The 22638-nt window shown below is 38.4% G+C and overlaps 1 protein-coding gene across 7 annotated transcripts in view; it reads right to left on the reverse strand.

Annotated features, from left to right (window-relative positions):
• The window catches only part of FAM135A (family with sequence similarity 135 member A), a 129635-nt gene that overhangs the window by 23108 nt on the left and 83889 nt on the right, over nt 1-22638 (reverse strand). For 3 of the 7 annotated variants that reach the window (XM_060030397.1, XM_060030398.1, XM_060030396.1), the window contains 7 exons: nt 21746-21901; nt 7811-7884; nt 6318-6472; nt 3740-6101; nt 2061-2227; nt 853-944; nt 256-353 (listed from right to left, as the gene is read on the reverse strand). In XM_060030397.1, coding sequence (XP_059886380.1) covers nt 256-353; nt 853-944; nt 2061-2227; nt 3740-6101; nt 6318-6472; nt 7811-7884; nt 21746-21901 — 3104 coding nt within the window. The remainder of the gene's footprint in view (nt 1-255; nt 354-852; nt 945-2060; nt 2228-3739; nt 6102-6317; nt 6473-7810; nt 7885-21745; nt 21902-22638) is intronic. The other 4 variants (XM_060030401.1, XM_060030400.1, XM_060030402.1 and 1 more) reach the window with 3 other exon arrangements.

The following is a 22638-nucleotide window of genomic DNA, read 5'->3' on the forward strand; positions in this document are numbered from 1 at the left end:
CCCCTCTCCCCCAGCCCTAAGCAGTCACTGATCTGCCTCTATCTCTATAATTTTGCCAATTCTGGACAATTCATATAAACAGAATTATATAATATGTGGTCTTTCCCTAAAATCTTTTTATTTTTATTCTCTTTAAATTAGAGTTGCGGTATCCTATATTTCAGAATAGGACAACAAAATTACCAGAAATTCTGTGTGATTTTTTTATAATTCATAAAGATATAAAAACCATTTATGTAATATTATAGAAGTTACCTTATTTTTGAGACTGTTAGACTATATATCTGAATATATTGTATTATCTCGTCCAGAAGGCGATCAGTCATGCTATCAAAATCAGCGAAAGTATCATTCTAAACAAAAGCGAAATAGATACGTTATATACTGAATATGTGTAATTACATAAAACACTGAATATAAACATTATTTTTAATTTAGGTATTGAAAATATGGTTAAAGACCAGTGGTTTTTAAAGAAGTTAGTGAATGTAATATTCATTATATTAAAATGAACAAGTAGTGAATTTCTAGGGAAAAAAAAGGCTCACTGTTCTTAACACTTCATTTAGGTAATCGTTTAGTCCACTATCAACACTGAACATAAGGTTATTTATAATGGTTTAATTAAAATATTTGCACAGAATGTGAAATCCTAGGAATTTTGCACATGTAAAAAGCTCATAAATCAAACTGTAAATCGCTTCTACTTCCTTAGGCTATACATTAATTGTTAAACTTCATAGAAGTCAGAAAAATTATATCTACTACTACAGGCGTTTCGCAGTCAGCAAATATTTAGGTAGAAACTGGTAGAAAAATGTGTGCTTCCACCGAAAACACAGCTATCTGTACCTGATTTCTCTCAGACATAAGAAAATCAATTCTTTCCCCAGGCAGTCCAAGTTCAATGTAAGTTTTTACTAACCGGAGATCTGCACTGTTACCTAGAAAATGAAGAAAATCAAAGTTATACCTAAGGGACGAGATAAAGCAAAAGGTACAATGCGCACCCTCATACTCTGTTACACTTCTTGGGGACAAGCGTAGGCCTATGCCAGCTGTGAAGAGACAAGGCCCTGGGAACCAGAATCCTCAGTGTCTATTTCACAGCAGATTTCCATCAGCTGGCAATGGCCTCCAACAGCCTGTCTCTTCAGAGGTCTGGTCGCATTGATGCTCTCGCCACCACCCCCGTCCCCCAGCAGTGTGTCTGTCTTCCTCCCTATAACATGGGATAGTGTGTTTCTTGAAGATTTCAAAGAGGAATTTACCAGAGATTCTACTGGGCCAAGAAGCCTTTCTTGGAGGATAATTCTTTGAAAATTTTATTAGTGGGGGGAAAGAGGTTAGTATTAGAGATCTTTTATTCCTTGAGTCACGGTTTTGTTTTTCTTAAAGAAAAATCTCCAATTTCATAAGAATTTACTAGCTCAGACCTGTGTTTAGCATTTTTATAATCCATAAAATCTTTTGTCAATTTGTTGCTACAGAATCACCTTATAACACAGTAGTAGTCTGCTAGTCCAGAGATATTTGGTGTCTTCTAACATAGCTCCTAACCAAGAAAAATAGGCTGTTGAGTAACCGAAACAGCTGTCACAAAACCACAGCAGTGAAACAAGGTATTAAGAAGTTAAGTTATACCCTGATTAATCAGTGAATCTTTAATTCTTAGGTATTGATTTTTCTTGTCCATAAGGTTTAAAGCAGCAAGCTAAAAGGGAAGCAGAAAGATGATCAAAGGGAGACAAAATGATTGCCACGAGGTGACAGCTGACAAAAATAATAAAGAGAGAGAAGACAGAAAAATCCGAAGTTAAAATAAATAAAATGTTGGCGTGTGGATGTCAATTCCATGGAAAATTTACTTTACAAAGAAATCTAATATTATACTCAGCAAAATTAAGCACATCTCTGTTTTAGAGAGTATTTAAGATTTAATTAATATCAGCAATTCAGAAATCTTTTTTCAGGTCAAAGATTAAAATAAAACTAAATGAGATCTACTAGGAAAAGAAAAGACTGAGATGCTACGGGTTACACGTGCAGACGTTACGTACCGTCCAGGCCGTGCACACACACAATGAGATGGACTCCGCCTTCGGAACAACCCTCTTCCTCCTCTTCCACACAGAAATAGGGCACTGAGGACGCCAGAAGAGGGACATCGCTGTACATGAACCCGGGGAGCTTAAGGTGCTTCAATTCTTCTTTCGCCTGAAGGAAGCTGAAGCAAAACAGTGTAAAAAACATTCGTTACTAAGTATTATATTCAGTTTTTAGAACCCAAAAGATAATCTGCTGCATTTAGAGAACTGCAGAAGAGGAAACCCAGAAATATTTGATTTTAAATAATGAAAATATGTGGGCTCACCTAAATGATTTAGCAATCAGAGAGTACTTTTTTTTTTTTTTTTACTATTTCTTAGTACATATTCTGATCAAATACAATGAGTATTTAAAGCCTGACATCACTTAAAAATATTCTTTTAAACTTGAAATCCACTAAGAAAACACTGGGAATGGAGTTATGCTTTCTGCTGAATTTTATACTGTATGCATAGAAAAGACGGGAGAAGTACTGCACAGAGGACAGTCTGATGCTGACCCTGTGATCAAATCTTACCCTCTTTGCTCCTTTTTAATCTTATATAAAAGGCAAAGAAGGAGATATTCTACACAGTGTAGCAGTGAGAATGGTAGGTATAGTATTTAGTAGATGAGGTTATTTGTATTTTTCTCTAAAAATACCAATAAGAAGGAACAGAACTAAGAGGGGGATGTGATTAAATAAAATTGGTGGCATACACTCATTTACTGATAGAATAAGTGACATTTCTAATCAACTTGGGGACTGAGAACATCAAAGATTATTAACTATCGTAACATTAGATCATTTGAACTGATAAAAGTAAAACTCCAAGAAGCTGATGAACACTAAACTGAGCAGGACACACTGGGTGAAGAATACAGACCACTGCTTGCACTAATGACTCAGAAGAGTCTGAGGTACCCAGGAGGTGATGCAACCTTCATCTTCCCGGCACATTACAAGTCTTCAATGGGCTGCTCTCACCTTGCTGGGTTCACTAGGTGTGGGCACCATGGGTCTTACTTATGTGTATACATCAGAATGATCTGGGAACTTAAAAAACCTACAGTAGATATGCCCAGACATTTTATTCCAGGGATTATAATTCCATCTGGACTAAGGTAGTAGAAAACCAGTGCCATGCTAGTAAACCTATGTCATGCTCAACATTTTCTGGATTTTTTTACGGGCCCATGAAATCCCAATTCTGGAAACACTGACTTAGCTGAGGCAATCTAAGTCTGGTAGGCTTTAGGAAGTTTCTAGCAATTATCTAATATTGTCCTTATTTGCTGGATATAAAACCTAACTTTTGTCTAGGAGTTAACCAGGGGAGAGATGAGGTATTGATGGGAAAAAAAGGGTTTTAGTCTCAGTTATGCCATACTTCTACCATAAAGTTACCAATGGAAAATCTGTATCAGGCAAGTCGAGCCTACAGAACAGGACAATCATACTGGGAACTGCAGGTCTGTCTGTCAAAGAGCATAGTGAGTTCACTGCTCCATTTCAGACAGCTAGTCGAAGAAGCACTTTCTGTATTACAGAAACCAGAGAACGTGAAATATGTATGTTACTGGAGAAATACACATATATGTTCTCTCTCTCTCTCTCTAGTAGCACGTGCTATTGTGCTCCATTACTTACGCTTGTATTTGAGGTTTTGGTGAATTTTCATACCAGGACAGTGATGAGGTGAAGTTGTAAGAAGCGCTGCTTGGCTGCTTTGTAATGGCATCACATTTACTCTTAGAAGAATACTTAACGCTGCAAGGAGACTCTCGTGGTGCAGATGGGAAGGACAGACAGCCGGAGGTACAGACAGTAGGCACGGTTATACCATCCCTCAGATGGTCAGTGCTAATCCTTCCGGATTTGATAGACCCTTCTCCTCCTGGGGCGCCTCGGTCTGCCCAGTGAGCACGTGCCGCCCCACCTGGGGCGGGGTCATCTGTCTCCCCATGATACCCGTTTTGAACCATTTGCTGGTCCTGCTCTTCTTCCTCCTCCTCTTTATCCTGGTCCTGCTGAAGGTGACTAATTTCTTTGTCAGAAGCTTCCTTCTGAGGGCTAACTGAATTGCTGTAGCTAATAGTACACGTGTCAGAAGTATCTGTACTGCTCTGACAGCCAAAATAATTTTCCACAAGCCCTTGCTTTACCATATCAGGACTGGCTGAAAAAGGGTCACCTGTACCCAGGTGCGTTTCATCTTTAACCGTAGGGGCTTCTGAATACATTTGTTTGAGATTTAACGCATCGCTATTTTTTCTTTTCACAGTTCTATCTTCACTGACGTCTGTCCTGGTAGAAATGGAACCTGAAACGACACAAGGGATGCCTGAACAAACCAGTCCTGAACTTAACGGAACTGCGGTCCCTGCAGGGTCACTAGATTTATCAGGGCTCTGGGAGTCTTTACACGAAGTGTCCAAGTTAGGTTTGGAGCTGCAACTACTTTTCACATCACTGGAAGTACCTTCGTCTGAAAAAACAAATTGTAAAGGGTCTTTAGTGTTTGAATTTAAGGAATGTATTGCTATCATTTCATTGTCCAAATGCCCTGAAAACACGACACTCTGCTGTTGCAAGATAATACTTGACTTCTTCCTATCGTCACACTTTGGCACATCAATTGTTCCTAGATTCAACACGGTTCTGCTATCGCTTAGGTGGCATTCAGGTACAACAGATTTCTTAGGATTTTCATCAGGTGACAGCTCATCGTCAGAAGGCAGAGAGTTTATGGACGTTAAGGATGACTGGATCTCACTGAAAGCACTTGTGCTCTCAGTGCAGTGGCTGCCTACTGAAAACTTTACATTATGATCCGGCTTCATCAAAAGCTGAGGAAATAACCTTTCGTTATTGGAAAGACCTTGCCCTTGTACAGTTTCAAAGACTAGGTCAGGGTTTGGATGTGTTGCAACAGAGCTTGGTTCACTTTCCACACCTGAATCTGAGAACCGAGATGAGGCACACGTGGCACTAATATCTGGTAACTTAATTGAGTCTCCACTCACTACAACATGATATTCTCTTGTAGAAGAAGCAGGTTGATTACTTCTTAGCTTAGCTAATGATTCTCCAACAGAACGACACTTTGCTTCCTGCAAAGCTTCCTTTTCAAGTGTTAGTTCTATAGGTTTAGATTTACCGTTAGAGTCTAAGGACTCAAAGTTGGGTAGCTGTAAACTGTCCACAAAGACTTCATCTTGTCGAAGCTCTGTCCAAGGTCCTATTTTAACAGTTATTTTCTCTCCACCGAAAGGGTCTTTATTAGAGGGCTTTACTTCAATTGTCCTAACTCCCGAAGTGGGGGCAGTTTGATGATCATGGCAATCATCTGATGAACTTCTGGATGCCACACTGTGTTCCACTTGTGCAATTTCACTATCGTCCTGGGAGATATCAAGTTTACCTGAAATGGACAAATTTGCACAAAGATTTAGGCTGCCAGAGTTCAAAGGATCAAACAGGTCTGGTTGCATATTTTCAATATCTGGAGACTTTTGTTCAGTTCTCTCTGTATTAGCTGGCAAATAGCTAGCTTCCTTTTGACTTGTCTGTCTGATGTAGGTCTTTAGGTCAAAATTATATCCACATATTGTGGTGTCCAGACCTTCCTTCTGACTATGTGAAAGATTGCCTTCAAAGCTTTTAAAGAGATCATTTGATGCTGTACTTTTCAAACATTTGTAGCCTACCAAAACCACAGAATCCTTAGAGTTCTGTTTTATTAATTTTTTTGTGTTTTCAGGTTTCATTGTTTTCATGAGCTTAGTAACCTTAACCTTGGATTTATTTGATTCTTCATTCTTTCCTTTTAGAGACTTTGTTAGCTGCTTTTCACCTTCTGTAGACCAAAAACTGGAGGCCCCAGCAGGTCTGACTTTCAACTCTGGGCTGGAAAGTCCAGCTAGAGAGCTTTCTTCAGTCTCACATTTATCCATTCTACTGGACTCTGATCTCTGAAGACTCTGAATTCCCATCCAGGGTGCATCTAAGTCTTTTATCCAAAGAAAAAGAAATTCAGGTTTAAAACGAGGTATAAGAACTCATATGATCAAGACTACTTTCTCTGACTATAACTTTCTAATATCCTCAAAAATAAATAAAACTGGAGGGGGGAAAACAGCCCCACATTAAGGAATGGCTTTATGTATATTAGAATATACTGAAAATGACACACACAGCTTACATATTTTAGTTAGATTACACTTACCTTCAGTAACTGCATCTAAATACCTGTCTTCAAAGATCACAGGTAATGAATTGAGATCTCCATCTAATTCACTACACTCAATAGGCAGGGGTGGGAGAGAGCTGCAGAAGGAAGTGTTTTTGAGAGCGGTGCACATCTGGAGGTGACTCTGAGCACTGAAAAACATGTCTTACGTCAGACTGCAATCTAGACAATCACACCAATTTCACCTCATCGTCTCTCCAGGACCACCCCTCCTCAAGACAACCTCCTTACGAAAGAGCTCCTTGGTCAGAGATAAAAACTGGTACGATGAAAATTATGGTTTGTTGACAAAAATTACTAATAAAATTATTGTTTACTGATAAGTTATTTAATTTCTATTATACTCTTCTATACTTTTAAATGTCATTTCAAAGTGAGTCTTCTGTGCTTAATGTCTGAACATCCTAATTAGCTGAGAATAGCATAGAGGAGAAAGACCAAAAGCTCAAATGCCTGCTAACGATTTGATGATAATGTTGAAAAAAAAAGTTAACATGTACTGATGAATACAATTAACAGCTATTTTAAAAAAGGTATATAGCTTTCTAATGCAAAATAGTTTTTTTAAAAAAACTTTCTTACGGAAAATTTGAAACAAATCAAAGTACACAGAACAGCACCATAAGCCCCATCAACAAACGTTTTCCCTTCTTGCTTTGTCTGTATCTCCACTCACTGCCTACCTACACACCCTATGATTATTGAGAGTTGTCTGTTGGGGCATATACTTCACGTGCACTGAAACAAACAAATCTTGGCTGCACGATTCTGACAAACGGACACGCGATACAGAACATTTTCCACCTGTCCAGAGAGTACTCTCACGTCTTTCCAGGCAAACTCCCAGCCCAAGTCGACACCAAGACACCCACTCTTCTGACTTGCTCCACCTTAGTCTTATGTGTTCCAGAACTTCATATAAACAGAGTCATATATTCTTTACTCTTTTATGTCTGACTTCTTTCACTCAACATAATGTCCTCAAAATATTCTTTAAAGCCAAAGAAAACCAGATCTAAATGTACTCAGTAGGGAAAGTGGAAGGCATCTACTCAGGATATTTGAATTGTAAATCTTTTACATAACAGCAGGAAGTGTCAGTCAGACTACCTGTGAAAATATGTAATACATAATGATAAATGTAAGAGATTCTGACCTGTGAAGGTAAAAATACAACAAGACGGCCAAATGGAAGGCTGGAGCCAGGGCTGCGTGGGACTCCAAGGGTGGGGTGGATCTGTGTGGGGAGGGGTAACGGCACAGTACACTTCTTTATGTAAGGGCGGGGTCTTTAGTGAAGGAATGCATAAGATTAAATGCAATTTGACTAAACAGGAGCTTTCTAAACTTCACATTCTCCTAATTTCTTTCATTGTAAATATTGTATATTCTGTCACTGATAAATTCTGAGATGATATCTTATGTAAAAGGAAATAGAATCATTTGAATTTTGGATTTATGCTACTCACTGAAGTTCCTGGTATGCAATGGCAGCTTCTCTCGGATGCTCAAAACAAAAGAATGCCTCAGAAAATCTGCGCACCTGGAAAATCCCAAAAGGGAGTATGAATAACATGGCACATTTAAAAAGTCAATCAGGAACTGGGTGGCAGGGAAAGAAACCCCCTTTGCGAGGCCCTCCATAACCATCCCTGTGAGAATTACTCTCCCTCCTCAGGGTGGCCAAAGCACTGTATTTTGGTACTTACCGCAAGAGTTAAAAGAAAGAATAGAATGTAGGTAAGAAATTTCGTTTTACATTATGGATCCACCATTCATCCTCCTTGAAGATGGGGATTCTGTCTGTCTTATTTACCACTACATCCCCACACCAAGAACAGCACCCAGTGCACAGAAGAATGGTGGGATCAGCTAGAACTCCCTGGTGCTGTGTGCCAGGCAACCCAGTACACACCAGCTGAGCTGATGGTGGACTCGCTGGCTCTGTGACCTTCGGCATTTCACCTTGGAGCCTCGATGACTCCTTTTCAATTACACTTAATACTTATTCTTCATAGGGGGTTATTGCAAAGAATAAACAAGATAATGTATTTGATAGCAGTTTTTAATCTGGAAAGTGTCTATAAATATAAGCTATTACAATTACCACTGTAGCATTCACCACATTTTTTCTTAAAATAATTGTATATGTGAACTGTCTCCCCTCCTAATGTGTAGGAACACATTAGAGTAGGAACTGTGTTTTGGATGATCTTTGCTATCCCCCCAAAATATGTCTTAGTATGTTACAGAAGCAAGTACTTGGTAAATACTGGTCAAATGTAGTTGAATATTTCTTCCATCATAGTTGTATTCTGACCCTTTCATTTCTAACTATGCAGGAAAAGGCTTTGTCAGCACTGGAGCAACAGTAAGGGGATGGAAAAGATATTTTGTTTGAAGGGTACATGGAGGAGAGAGAAATGATATTATATCTTGGAATTATATTACACCTAAGATTTTTTTCTAAAGGGAAGTAAAACTTAGGGGTCTTTGGTTTTAAATGTACAATGAGGCGCTTCCCTGGTGGCGCAGTGGTTAAGAATCCACCTGCCAATGCAGGCGACATGGGTTCGAGCCCTGGTCTGGGAAGATCCCACATGTCACGGAGCAACTAAGCCTGTGTGCCACAACTACTGAGCCTGCGCTCTAGAGCCTGCAAGCCATAACTACTCAAGCCCGCACCACAACTACTGAAGCCCACATGGCCTAGAGCCCTCGCGCTGCAACTACTGAGCCCACGTGCCACAACTGCTGAAGCCCGCATGCTCTAGGGCCCATGTGCCCCAACTACTGAGCCAGCGTGCTGCAACTACTGAAACCTGCACGCCTACAGCCCGTGCTCCACAGTAAGAGAAGCCACTGCAATGAGATGTCCGCTCACTGCAACGAAGAGTAGCTCCTGCTCACCACCACTAGAGAAAGCCTGCGGGCAGCAGCAAAGACTCAACGCAGCCAAAAAAAACATATTCAAAAAAAGAGTCAAATATTTTAAAAGCCAAATGCAGAAAATTATGTATTATACGCTCCCCCTTGTATTTTAAAAAAGAGAGGAGAGGCTGGTGGTGATGGGGTTCTGGACATGCTACCCCAAATTATGGCACCCTGGCATACTGAATATCTTAAGGTGAAGAAATTTAAGAAAAGGAAGAGCAGGAAAGTCACCCTGACCTCCTCACCAACCCTTCTCCCCTAAAACAGGTCATAAAACTTTCATGTGAGAGGTGCCCTCACTATACCCAGAGGAATGAAATGTCCATTCTTATCTCCCAAAACAAAGGAATGGCAAGAAGAAGCCTACAAACAGGCCTTGCTAATAAATTCCCTCGGTTTACTACAATTACTTCATACTCCTTAACCTATCGTATTCCTTCATGAACTGTCAACTCTTCATCAAGCCTATCACAAAATACTCAGGTCTGTTTCTTTGGGTCTTCATTTCCTTATGAAGGCTACCTTGTCACATAAAACTTATATTAAACAGATTTGTACACTTCTCAGGGCTTCCCTAGTGGTGCAGTGGTTAAGAATCTGCCTGCCAATGCAGTGGACACGGGTTCCAGCCCTGGTCTGGGAAGGTCCCACCTGACGCGGAGCAACTAAGCCCGTGCACCACAACTACTGAGCCTGCGCTCTAGAGCCCGTGAGCCATAACTACTGAGCCCACGTGCCACAACTACTGAAGCCCGTGTGCCTAGAGCCCATGCTCCCCGACAAGAGAAGTCACCACAAGAAGCCCATGCACCGCAACAAAGAGTAGCCCCCGCTCACTGCAACTAGAGAAAAGCCTGCGTGCAGCAATGAAGATCCAATGCAGCCAAAAAAAAAAAAAAAATGTACAGTGAATTGAAGAAACATTTTATTCATCATCAAGTTATAGCCAGTTGAGTTTCTGACTTCCTAAGCTTGTCTCCCTGAGTTGGTGAGACTAGGTCTTCAGAGGGACAAGTTGACGGGGGCAACGAAACATCTGTGGGAAGGATGCAACTGTTTTCACCTTCAAATGCTGCTGACGGCCCCTTCTTCCTCTCCAACACTACGGGAGACATGAGGAAAAGTTATCTGCCTGCCTGCCTGTCTGTTAGAGGTATTTTCCCCGAGGGCTGTAAAGTGTAAAGAAATGCAGCCTGAAGTCATCTGGATTCCTGCAGCTGCAGCTGGGCCTGCCTTCCCACCTTCCCTGATCCCTACAATAAGAACCATCATTTCTGGACAGCATCCTCCCTACCAGGCTCCGTGCTAAGCACTTTAGTTTCATTCTTTGATTTGAACCATATAAAAACCCTATGAAGTGGATATTTCTTCATTTAACAAGTGAGGCAAGACAACATAGCTGGGCTGTGATACACATGGGATTCAAATAAAGACTTGAGAAAAGTGTCAAGACTTGTGCTCCAACCACTGATCCCTTCCCTTCTTCATTAAGACTCCCTGTTATCATAAAGTCTTTCCTTTCCTCTCTGCTCCCAGACGAGGCTCTCTGTCTGAACTTTCTCCTGCCCTGATTTCCGGGCAGTGGCAACCCGTGAGGAAAAAGGCTGGCACAGCACTGTGAGGCCATCACTAAGGCATCACTGCCACCTGATGGCAGCACAGCTTAATTCTGGGCAAAAGGCAGGCACAGAAAAAAATGTCAAATTTACAAACTCAGGATATGAGTAACAGATATTAATACTTTGGTATATATATATATATATATATATATATATATATATATATATGTAAGACACGTTTTGAGTATGTACCCTAACTTTAAAGAATCCACTTATTTGGCAATATCAACTATTCAAAATTTAACTAGGACGTTAAAAAAAGGCTTTAAGGGTTCAAAATGGGTGTTTATAGTGCTTTAAAGAGTTAAATGTTCCTTTATCTATGTTCACCCTAATAGGTTGTTTAAATTGCTAAGCAATGCTTACTATAATAATTTTAATAAGTAGTTATTAATATAACTATATTTATTATAATTTAATATATTAATCACATATTATTATAATATTTACTATAATAATTTTATACATGCTCATCCAGGTTAGATTCTAATCTGTAGTGCAGAGTCCAAATATGTGATATATTATCTATGTTGCCTTGAAGAAAGAAGGCACCTCACAAATGTTCACTGAACAAATGTTTCTTGTTTTGAATTTAATTTATTTTTTTATACAGCAGGTTCTTATTAGTCATCCATTTTATACCTGTTAGTGTATACATGTCAATCCCAATCTCCCAGTTCATCCCACACCCCCGCCCCACCACTGTCCCTGCTTGGTGTACGTACATTTGTTCTCTACATCTGTGTCTCTATTTCAGCCCTGTGAACTCCTTCATCTGTACCATTTTTCTAGGTTCCACATATATGTGTTAATGTACGATATTTGTTTTTCTATTTCTGACTTAGCTCACTCTGCATTGCAATCTCTAGGTCCATCCACGGCTCTGCAAATGGCACTATTTCATTCCCTTTAATGGCTGGGTAATATTCCATTGTATATATGTACCACATGTTCTTTATCCATTCCTCTGTCGATGGACATTTAGGTTGCTTCAATGACCTGGCTATTGTAAATAGTGCTGCAGTGAACATTGGGGTGCATGTGTCTTTTTGAATTATGGTTTTCTCTGGGTATATGCCCAGTAGTGCGATTGCTGGGTCATATGGTAATTCTATTTTTAGTTTTGTAAGGAACCTCCATACTGTTCTCCATAGTGGCTGTATCAATTTACATTCCCACCAACAGTGCAAGAGGGTTCCCTTTTCTCCACACCCTCTCCAGCATCTGTTGTCTGTAGATTTTCTGATGATGCCCATTCTAACTGGTGTGAGGTGATACCTCATTGTAGTTTTGATTTGCATTTCTCTAATAATTAGTGGTGTTGAGCAGCTTTTCATGTGCTTCTTGGCCATCTGTATGGCTTCTTTGGAGAAATGTCTAATCTGCCCATTTTTGGATTGGGTCGTTTGGTTTTTTTAATATTGAGCTGCATGAGCTGTTTATATATTCTGCAGATTAATCCTTTGTTGATTTGTTTGTAAATATTTTCTCCCGTTCTGAGGGTTGTCTTTTCGTCTTGTTTGTAGTTTCCTTTGCTTTGCAAAAGCTTTTAAGTTTCATTAGGTCCCATTTGTTTATTTTTGTTTTTATTTTCATTACTCTAGGAGGTGGATCAAAAAAGATCTTGCTGTGATTTATGTCAAAGAGTGTTCTTCCTATGTTTTCCTCTGAGAGTTTTATAGTGTCCAGTCTTACATTTAGGTCTTTCATCCATTTTGAGTTTATTTTTGTGTATGGTGTTAGGGGGTGTAGCTTTTACATGTGGCTGTCCAGTGTTCCCAGCACCACTTACTGAAGAGACTGTCTTTTCTCCATTGTATATCCTTGCCTCCTTTGTCATAGATTAGTTGACCATAGGTGCGTGGGTCTAACTCTGAGCTTTCTATCCTGTTCCACTGATGTATATTTCTGTTTTTGTGCCAGTACCATATTATCTTCATTACTGTAGCTTTGTAGTATAGTGTGAAGTCAGGGAGTCTGATTCCTCCAGCTCCGTTTTTTTCCCTCAAGACTGCTTTGGCTATTCTGGGTCTTTCGTGTCTCCAGACAAATTTTAAGATTTTTTGTTCTAGTTCTGTAAAAAATGCCATTGGTAATCTGACAGGGATTGCATTGAATCTGTAGATTGCTTTGGGTAGTAGAGTCATTTTCAAAATATTGATTCTTCCAGTTCAAGAACATAGTATGCCTCTCCATCTGTTTGTATCATCTTTAATTTCTTTCATCAGTATCTTACAGTTTTCTGCATACAGGTCTTTTGCCTCCCTAGGTATTTTATTCTTTCTGTTGCAATGGTAAATGGGAGTGTTTCCTTAATTTCTCTTCCAGATGTTTCATCATCAGTGTGTAGGAATGCAAGAGATTTCTGTGCATTAATTTTGTATCCTGCAACTTTATCAAATTCAATGATAAACTCTAGTAGTTTTCTGGTGGCATCTTTAGGATTCTCTATGTATAGTATCATGTCATCTGCAAACAGTGACAGTTTTACTTCCTCTTTTCCAATTTGTATTCCTTTTATTTCTTTTTCTTCTCTGGTTGCCGTGGCTAGGACTTTCAAAACTATGCTGAATAACAGTGGCGAGAGTGGACATCCCTGTCTTGTTCCTGATCTTAGAGGAAATGTTTTCAGGTTTTCACCATTGAGAATGATGTTTGCTGTGGGTTTGTCATATATGGCCTTTATTATGTTGAGGTAGGTTCCCTCTATACCCACTTTCTGGAGACTTTTTATCATAAATGGGTGTTGAATTTTGTGAAAAGCTTTTTCTGCAACCACTGAGATGATCATACGATTTTTATTCCTCACTTTGTTAATATGGTGTATCACACTGATTGATTTGCGTATATTGAAGAATCCTTGCATCCCTGGGATAAATCCCAGTTGATCATGGTGTATGATCCTTTTAATGTGTTGTTGGATTCTGTTTGCTAGTATTTTATTGAGGATTTTTGCATCTATATTCATCAGTGATATTGGTCTGTAATTTTCATTTTTTGTAGTTATCTTTGTCTGTTTTTGGTATCAGGGTGATGGTGGCCTCGTAGAATGAGTTTGGGAGTGTTCCTCCCTCTGCTATATTTTGGAAGAGTTTGAGAAGGATGGATGTTAGCTCTTCTCTAAATGTTTGAAAGAATTCACCTGTGAAGCCATCTGGTCCTGGACTTTTGTTTGTTGGAAGATTTTAAATCATAGTTTCAATTTCATTACTTGTGATTGGTCTGTGCATATTTTCTATTTCTTCCTGGTTCAGTCTTGGAAGGTTATACCTTTCTAAGAATTTGTCCATTTCTTCCAGGTTGTCCATTTAATTGGCACAGAGTTGCTTGTAGTAGTCTCTTAGGATGCTTTGTACTTCTGCGGTGTCTATTGTAACTTCTCCTTTTTCATTTCTAATTTTATTGATTTGAGTCCTCTCCCTCTTTTCCTTGATGAGTGTGGCTAATGGTTTATCAATTTTGTTTATCTTCTCAAAGAACAAGCTTTTCGTTTTATCAATCTTTGCTATTGTCTTCTTTGTTTCTATTTCATTTATTTCTGCTCTGATCTTTATGATTTCTTTCCTTCTATTAACTTTGGGTTTTGTTTGTTCTTTTGTCTCTAGTTCCTTTAGGCATAAGGTTAGATTGTTTATGAGATTTTTCTTGCTTCCTGAGGTAGGCTTGTATTGCTATAAACTTCCCTCTTAGAACTGCTTTTGCTGCATCCCATAGTCGTGTTTTCGTTGTCATTTGTCTCTAGGCGATCTCAGTGATCTTTTGGTTATTTAGTAATGTATTGTTTAGCCTCCATGTGTTTGTGGTTTTTACGTTTTTTCCCTCTGTAATTGATTCTTAATCTCATAGTGCTGTGGTCAGAAAAGATGCTTGATATGATTTCAATTTTCTTACATTTACTGAGGCTTGATTTGTGACCCAAGATGTGATCTACCCTGGAGAATGTTCTGTGCGCACTTGAGAAGGAAGTGTAATCTGCTGTTTTTGGATGGAATGTCCTACAAATATCAATTAAATCTATCTGGTCTATTGTGTCATTTAAAGCTTGTGCTTCCTTATTTATTTTCATTATGGATGATCTGTCCATTGGTGTGAGATGTTAAAGTCCCCCATTATTATTGTGTTACTGTTGATTTCCTCTTTCAGAGCTGTTAGCAGTTGCCTTATGTATTGAGGTGCTCCTATGTTTAGGAGCACCTCAATACATAAGCACCATATATATATGGGTGCACCATGTATATATGGGTGCATATATATTTATAATTGTTACATCTTTTTCTTGGATCAATCTCTTGATCATTAGGTAGTGTCTTTCCTTGTCTCTTGTAACATTCATTATTTTAAAGTCTATTTTATCTGATATGAGTATTGCCACTTCAGCTTTCTTTTGATTTCCATTTGCATGGAATATCTTTTTCCATTCCCTCACTTTCAGTCTGTATGTGTCCCTAGGTCTGAAGTGGGTCTCTTGTAGACAGCATATATATGCGTCTTGTTTTCGCAGCCATTCAGCAAGCCTGTGTCTTTTGTTTGGGGCATTTAATCCATTTACATTTAACGTAATTATCAATATGTATGTTCCTATTACCATTTTCTTAATTGTTATGGGTTTGTTTTAGTAGGTCCTTTTCTTCTCTTGTGTTTCCCACTTAGAGAACTTCCTTTAGCATTTGTTGTAGAGCTCGTTTGGTGGTGTTGAATTCTCTTAGCTTTTTCTTCCTATGTAAAGCTTTTGATTTCTCCATCGAATCTGAATGAGATCCTTGCCGGGTAGAGTAACCTTGGTGGTAGGTTCTTCCCTTTCATCACTTTAAATATATCATGCCACTCCCTTCTGGCTTGTAGAGTTTCTGCTGAGAAATCAGCTCTTAACCTTATGGGAGTTCCCTTGTATGTTATTTGTCATTTTTCCCTTGCTGCTTTCAATAATATTTCTTTGTCGTTAATTTTTGTCTACTTTATTACTATGTGTCTCGGTGTATTTCTCCTTGGGTTTATCATGCCTGGGACTCTCTGCGCTTCCTGGACTTGGGTGGCTATTTCCTTTCCCATGTTAGGGAAATTTTCGACTATAATCTCTTCAAATATTTTCTCGGGTCCTTTCTCTCTCTCTTCTCCTTCTGAGACCCCTATAATGCCAATGTTGTTGCATTTAATGTAGTCCCAGAGGTCTCTTAGGCTGTCTTCATTTCTTTTCATTCTTTTTTCTTTATTCTGTTCCACGGCAGTGAATGCCACCATTCTGTCTTCCGGGTCACTTATCTGTTCTTCTGCCTCAGTTATTCTGCTATTGATTTCTCCTAGTGTATTTTTCATTTCAGTTATTTTATTGTTCATCTCTGTTTGTTTGTCCTTTAATTCTTCTAGTTGTTTGTTCTTTAATTCTTCTAGGTCTCTGTTAAATATTTCTCGCATCTTCTCGATCTTTGCCTCCATTCTTTTTCCGAGGTCCTGGATCATCTTCAATATCATTATTGTGAAATCTTTATTTGGAAGGTTGCCTATCTCCACTTCATTTAGTTGTTTTTCTGGGGTTTTACCTTGTTCCTTCATCTGGTACATTGCCCTCTGCCCTTTCATCTTGTCTATCTTTCTGTGAATGTGGTTTTTGTTCCACAGGCTGCAGGGCTGTAGTGCTTTTTGCTTCTGCTGTCTGCCCTCCGGTGGATGAGGCTATCTGAACAAATGTTCTTTAAGTTCTTTTTATACAAACCTGATTTATGTTTACTGTTAGATACAACCCCTACTGGTTTAAGTTATTTGTTTTCTCAATCCACAGTACATTATAAAGAGCAAATGAAACCAAGGGAGAAGGAGAAGTAGAGCATATATAGTATATATAGGCATTAAGTATACATAAGTATAATAGACAAAGGAAATAAGAACTTGATGCTGATACAAAAAGGTCCCTCTTAAAGAAAACCTAGAAAATTCCCATAAAAAGCAGATAAAATCAGTAAAAAAAATTAATATAACTTGGGCCTCTCTAATGGAGGATCTACTATCCAGACATTTTTGAGAGCACAGGACACCAGTGTACTATTAAAGCAGAATAGATTACACAAGATTGATAATGATAACTAAGTCACTTTGAAAGGGCTAAATTAGGTTCCATATACTCTACTTCAGAAGGTAAGCAACCATGAAGCACACTAGAAAGTTTTCATTTAAAATGGTCAAAAATAATTTAAGGAAAAAATCAGCCCTTTAGAAAGCACATATTGGATGATAACAAAATTCACTTATGGGTAGACTTATTTCTTGAAAATTCTGGGCATGTTTTTTGTATATACACATAAAAGCTATAATACATTTTATGTTAATAATTACATTAACAATGGGAGTCTGCCTAAACCTTGCAAAATAGGAAATAAATGGCATCAAACTAAATATTACAAATAAACAATATGTTCTCAGAAAGTACTTCTACTTTATTAAAAAAAGATAGAGCTTAATATATTAAGGTTCATTGATACAGTTGTACTGAAGGAATATCAGATGAAGTAGTTTTAGAGATGAGTTCTTAAAAATGCAAACTGTGCAATGTTTTGAATAGATAACACATCATTGTAAAGAAACCTTTAAGTGGGAAAGGATGGCTATACAAGTTATTTCTAACTCTTTCCCTCTTCTAGAGCACAGAAAGCATCAATACACTTGAAAACGTTATGATCTTAAAATCTCTGTAAAAGTTAATAAGAATTCCTGACCCTCCACCCTTGTTAGGGGAAGCTAGTGGCTACACATTAGAATCCAGTGTCCTGCTGATCCATATGGAAGCTTTGAAGGGCATATTCAAAAAAGTGCTCCTTCAGAACAGAATGAAGATTCCTCAAAAAACTAAAAACAGAACTACCGTATAATGTAGCAATACCACTCCTGCGCATATATCTGGAGAAAACTCTAATTCAAAAGGATACATGCACCCCAATGTTCCTTGCAGCACTATTCACAATAACCAAGACATGGAAGCAACCTAAATGTCCACTGACAGGTGAATGCGTGAAGAAGATGTGGTACATATATACAATGGAATACTACTCAGCTATAAAAAAGAATGAAATAATGCCATTTGCAGGAACTTGGATGGACCTGGAGATGATCATACTAAGTGAAGTAAGTCAGACAGAGAAAGACAAATATCATATGATATTACTTATAGGTGGAATCTAAAATAGGACACAAATGAACTTATCTATGAAACACAAACAGACTCACAGACTAGAGAACAGACTTGCGGTTGCCAAGCGGGAGGGGGTTGCGGGAGGGAAGGAGTGGGAGTTTGGGATTTGCAGATGCAAACTAGTATATATAGAACAGATAAACAACAAGGTCCTATTGTATAGCCCAGGGAACTATATTCAAAACAAAAACAAAAAGGTGCTCCTTCCACAGGCAGATACAACCTGCCCCCGGGAAGGAGAGGCCAGATTTCACTTCCCACTCCCCCTAGTAGAATGCTCGTATTCAGGGAAAAGCCTAACCCTGTTAATCACTTGGAGAATTTTAAAAAAATTACCCATGCCTGGGCCTCATTCAGCACTGGTAAGTTTTAAAGTTCCCTAGGTGATTCTAATGTACAGCCATGGTTGAAAAGCACTATTTAACTTCTACTTAGACCATGACAGAGCAAGTAGTATTGGATTGACTCTACTGAAAACAACTTACAAAACTGCACAAGATACAGGAGCAACTGTTTCAAGCACTGAAGAACATCAACTAGACATGCAAAGAAGCTGGAAGATGTAACTTACAACCAAGAGATAAAAGCAGTTAGAAGTAGACTCCAAGATAATCTAGGTGTTAGAATTAGCAGGCAAGTACTTTTCTTTCTCTTTTTAAATAATTAATAGACTAGGTTTTTCAGAGCAGTCTTAGGTTTAGAGAAAAATTGATCAGAAAGTATAGGGAGTTCCAACTATACCTCAAGCCCCCAAGTTTCTCCTATTATTTACGTCTTGTATTATGGTGATGCATTTGTTATAACTGACGAACCAATACTGATACATTGTTATTAACTAAAGTCCATCGTTTACATTAAGGTTCACCCTTGTTGTTGTGAATTGTATGGGCTTTGCCAAATGTATAGTGACACGTATCCACCATTACGATATCATAGAGAACAGTTTTACTGCCCTAAAAATCTCCTATGCTCCACCCACTAGACTCTCTCCCAATCCCCCTGAGCCCCTGGCGACCACTGATTATTTATTTATAGTTTTTCCTTTTCCAGAATGTCATAGAATTGGAATCATATAATAGGTAACTCTTCAGATTGGCTTCTTTCATTTAGCAGTGATATACTTTTAAGGTTTCTCTATGTCTTTTCGTGGTTTGATAGCTTATTTCTTTTTATTACTGAAAAATATTCCATCGTGTAAATGCACAACAGTTTGTTTAACCATTCACCTGATGAAAGACATCTAAGTTTTGGCAATTATAAAAAAAAAGTTGCTGTAAATATCTGAGTGCAGGTTTTTGTGCAGACCTAAGTTTTTAACTAATTTGGGTAAATACCAAAGAGCATGGTAGCTGGATTATTATGTAAGAGTATGTTTAGATTTATATGAAACTGTCAAACTGTCTTCCAAAGTGGTTGTATCATTTTGCATCCCCAACAGCAATGAATGAGAGTTCCTGTTGCTCCACATCTTCACCAATATTTAGTGCTGTCAGTGTTTTCAATTTTAGTCATTCTTACAGGTGTGCATGGTACCTCGCTGTTGCTTTAATCTGCGAATCCCTAATAATTTATAAGTTGGGTATTTTCCTTCCCCCAAGTGAAAGGCTAGAGAGGGCTGGAGCTGGGTCCCCCAGGTCAGCTGGACTCTAGAAAGACAGTTTCTGAGGAGGAAGGTCTTGTTAAGAAGGACAGAATGCTCTGGATGTATTTACAAATGGCTATTTCCCCCTCTCCCTGCATGAGGGGATTTCTCTGATTTGAACTATGTGAACCTGGTAGGGTTCCTGGAGCTAAAACTCATAGAAGTGTGGGTGTCCCCTAAGACTGGGCCCTCCTGGAGTTATTAACTCAAGCTTGTTCACACTGAGCCTCCAGAAATTCATCAATTACAGTTTAAGTTTTGCTCTCCTGGTACTGGCTCCTGGTGACTTCTGTTCATGGGTTGGTTTCTGCTTTGGCAAGATGTGATTCTCTGTAACTGGCTAGCCATCTCTCCAGTTTGGGGGTCAGGAGTTTATCCCGTAGCCTTGGTTCTCTAATGGACCTAAAAAGGTGTGTTGATATTTGGTTTGTTCAGCTCTTTTCTTGTTGTTAGAAAGGGAGTGATGAAGTCCAAGCCTCTTAAAGCTGGATCAGAAACCAGAAGTTCAGGCAAGTACTTTCAAGCCATAAGTATAAACTAGCCAATGACTGGGAGAAGCTGGTCATAATGAATGAAGAGATGAGGAACCTTAGCAGAAAAATGAAATGATTAAAAAAAGAAAAGAACCAAAGGCAAATTTTGGAAGTAAAAAGTATATATCTGAAATGAAAATTTTACTAGAGAAGAGTTAGAGCAGATTAGACACTACAGAAATGAGTTAGTGAATTCAAAGATGGAAGAACAGAAATTATTCACTCTGAAGAGCACAGAGAAAAACTACTAAGAAACAAAATAATATCAAATAGTGTAACATAAGTGAAATCAGAGTGCCAGAGAGAGAGTAGAGGAGAAAACTGGGGCAGAAAAATTCTGTAGTTCTAATGGCTAAAATTTTGATAAAAATATCACCCTGCAGATATGAGGATCTCGGCAAATCACGAGATAAATAAACATAAAGATAAATACCAAGAAAATATATAAATATATATTTAGATAAATATAAAGAAAATATATAAACTACAAGCAATATAAAGAGAACTACAACAAGGCACCGTCAGAGTCAAACTGCTTCAAACCAAAGATAAGGAGAAAATTATAACAGCAGCTGGAGGGAAACAACAATATAAATGACAACTGATTTCTCATCCGAGATTATGGAGGATGATGATAAAGGTATGTCTTTAAAATACTGATACAGGAAAAAAAAGTTAATCCAGAATATTGGTTAAACAACCGTATCAATCAACTTGACCTAATTTATTTATTTATTTATTTTTGGCTGTGCCATGCACCTTGTGGCATCTTAGTTCCCTGAAAAGGCATTGAACCCAGGCCACTGCAGTGAAAGCACCAAGTCCTAACCACTGGACTGCCAGGGAGTTCCCAACTGTAAATATATATGTTCTCAACACCAGAACATATGAATATATTAAGCAAATACTAACAGATCTGAAGGGAGAAATAGAAAGCGACACAGTAAGTCCCCTACGTATGAACGAGTTCTGTTCCGAGAGTGTGTTCATAAGGCCAATTTGTTTGTTAAGTCCAACAACGTTAGCCTAGGTACCCAACTAACACAATCAGCTATATAGTACTATACTGTAATAGGTTTATAGTACTTTTCACACAAATAATACATAAAAAAAAACACAAAAAATAAAGAAAACATTTTTGATCTTACAGTACAGTGCCGTGAAAAGTACAGTAGTGCAGTACAACAGCTGGCGCTTCTTAGCAGTACCAGCTACATCACCACTGCTTTTACACTTGCTTCCGGACGTCGTACGCTTGAAATAAAGATACTATACTACCGTACTCTATACAGTACAGTGCAGTAAAACACACAAAAGCACAACCACTTGTAGAGGATGCACGCACGTGACAACGTAGCCAGACACGTGGACTAACTTACGTGACTGGACATGCGAACAGGTGTTTGCATCTTTCAAAGTTCACAACTTGAAGATTCGTATGTAGGGGACTTACTGTACTCATTAAAATGCTCTAACATCACTTTTTTTAAACTTACCCTCAAAGTATGGTGCTCTTGTGCTAGTACTAGTCTTAGCTCTTCATGTAGTGTTATAACTTCCAGAAACTGTCCCCATAAAGCCATTAGAAGTGAGCAAAGTTGTGCGAGATTCATATTTATAAGTTCTGCCAGTTCATCAGGATTCTCTATTTTCTGAAATGACAAGGGAAAAAACCTTTACTGCTCTCTGAGAATTACCATAACACACCTATATATATTACTGAGAATACAAAGGCAAATTTTTAGTTTTAAAAAATGGGTGTGTGCGCGCTTGCATGTGTGTGTGCGCACTTGCATGTGTGTGTGGAGAGAGACCAACTGACCCATGGCTTTATTCTATCTGATAGTTACTACAGCACTTTTCGACCATTTAACCAATATTTCAATACCGGAGGTATCTTGTTACTGAAATAACATCATAGTCTAAAGTTACAAATCAGGATTCTATAGAACATGATCAAATTCAAACACTAAAATACTGGGAATTTTAATCACAATGTACAAATCATGATGAAAGTTATAAAAATTTTGAAAGATGATGAAATCTTAAAATCTGATTTTTTTCCCCATCAGCTAAGTAAAATACTTAAAAGATCCGTAACTCCTCAGAAAGGACTGAGACACTCTCTAAAGTACTGCTTTGCCCTCACACCTGTGCTCCTAGATTTTATTTTGCTTGCAGGAATCCTTTCATAGAGCTGTCGAACACTTCTTTCCTTCTCTTTTCTAACAATTCACTCACCCAGTATTTACTGAGCACATTTTACATGCTAGAGCCTACATTCTACAGACACCAAGATTAATATGAAAAGTTCGCAGTCTAATGAGGAAAGAAAAGTGGGTAAATGATTACAATATACTATTATGAGTGTTCTAATAGTGGTATTAAA

This window comes from Delphinus delphis, chromosome 14, assembly GCF_949987515.2.
Source record: "Delphinus delphis chromosome 14, mDelDel1.2, whole genome shotgun sequence".
NCBI lineage: Eukaryota > Metazoa > Chordata > Mammalia > Artiodactyla > Delphinidae > Delphinus > Delphinus delphis.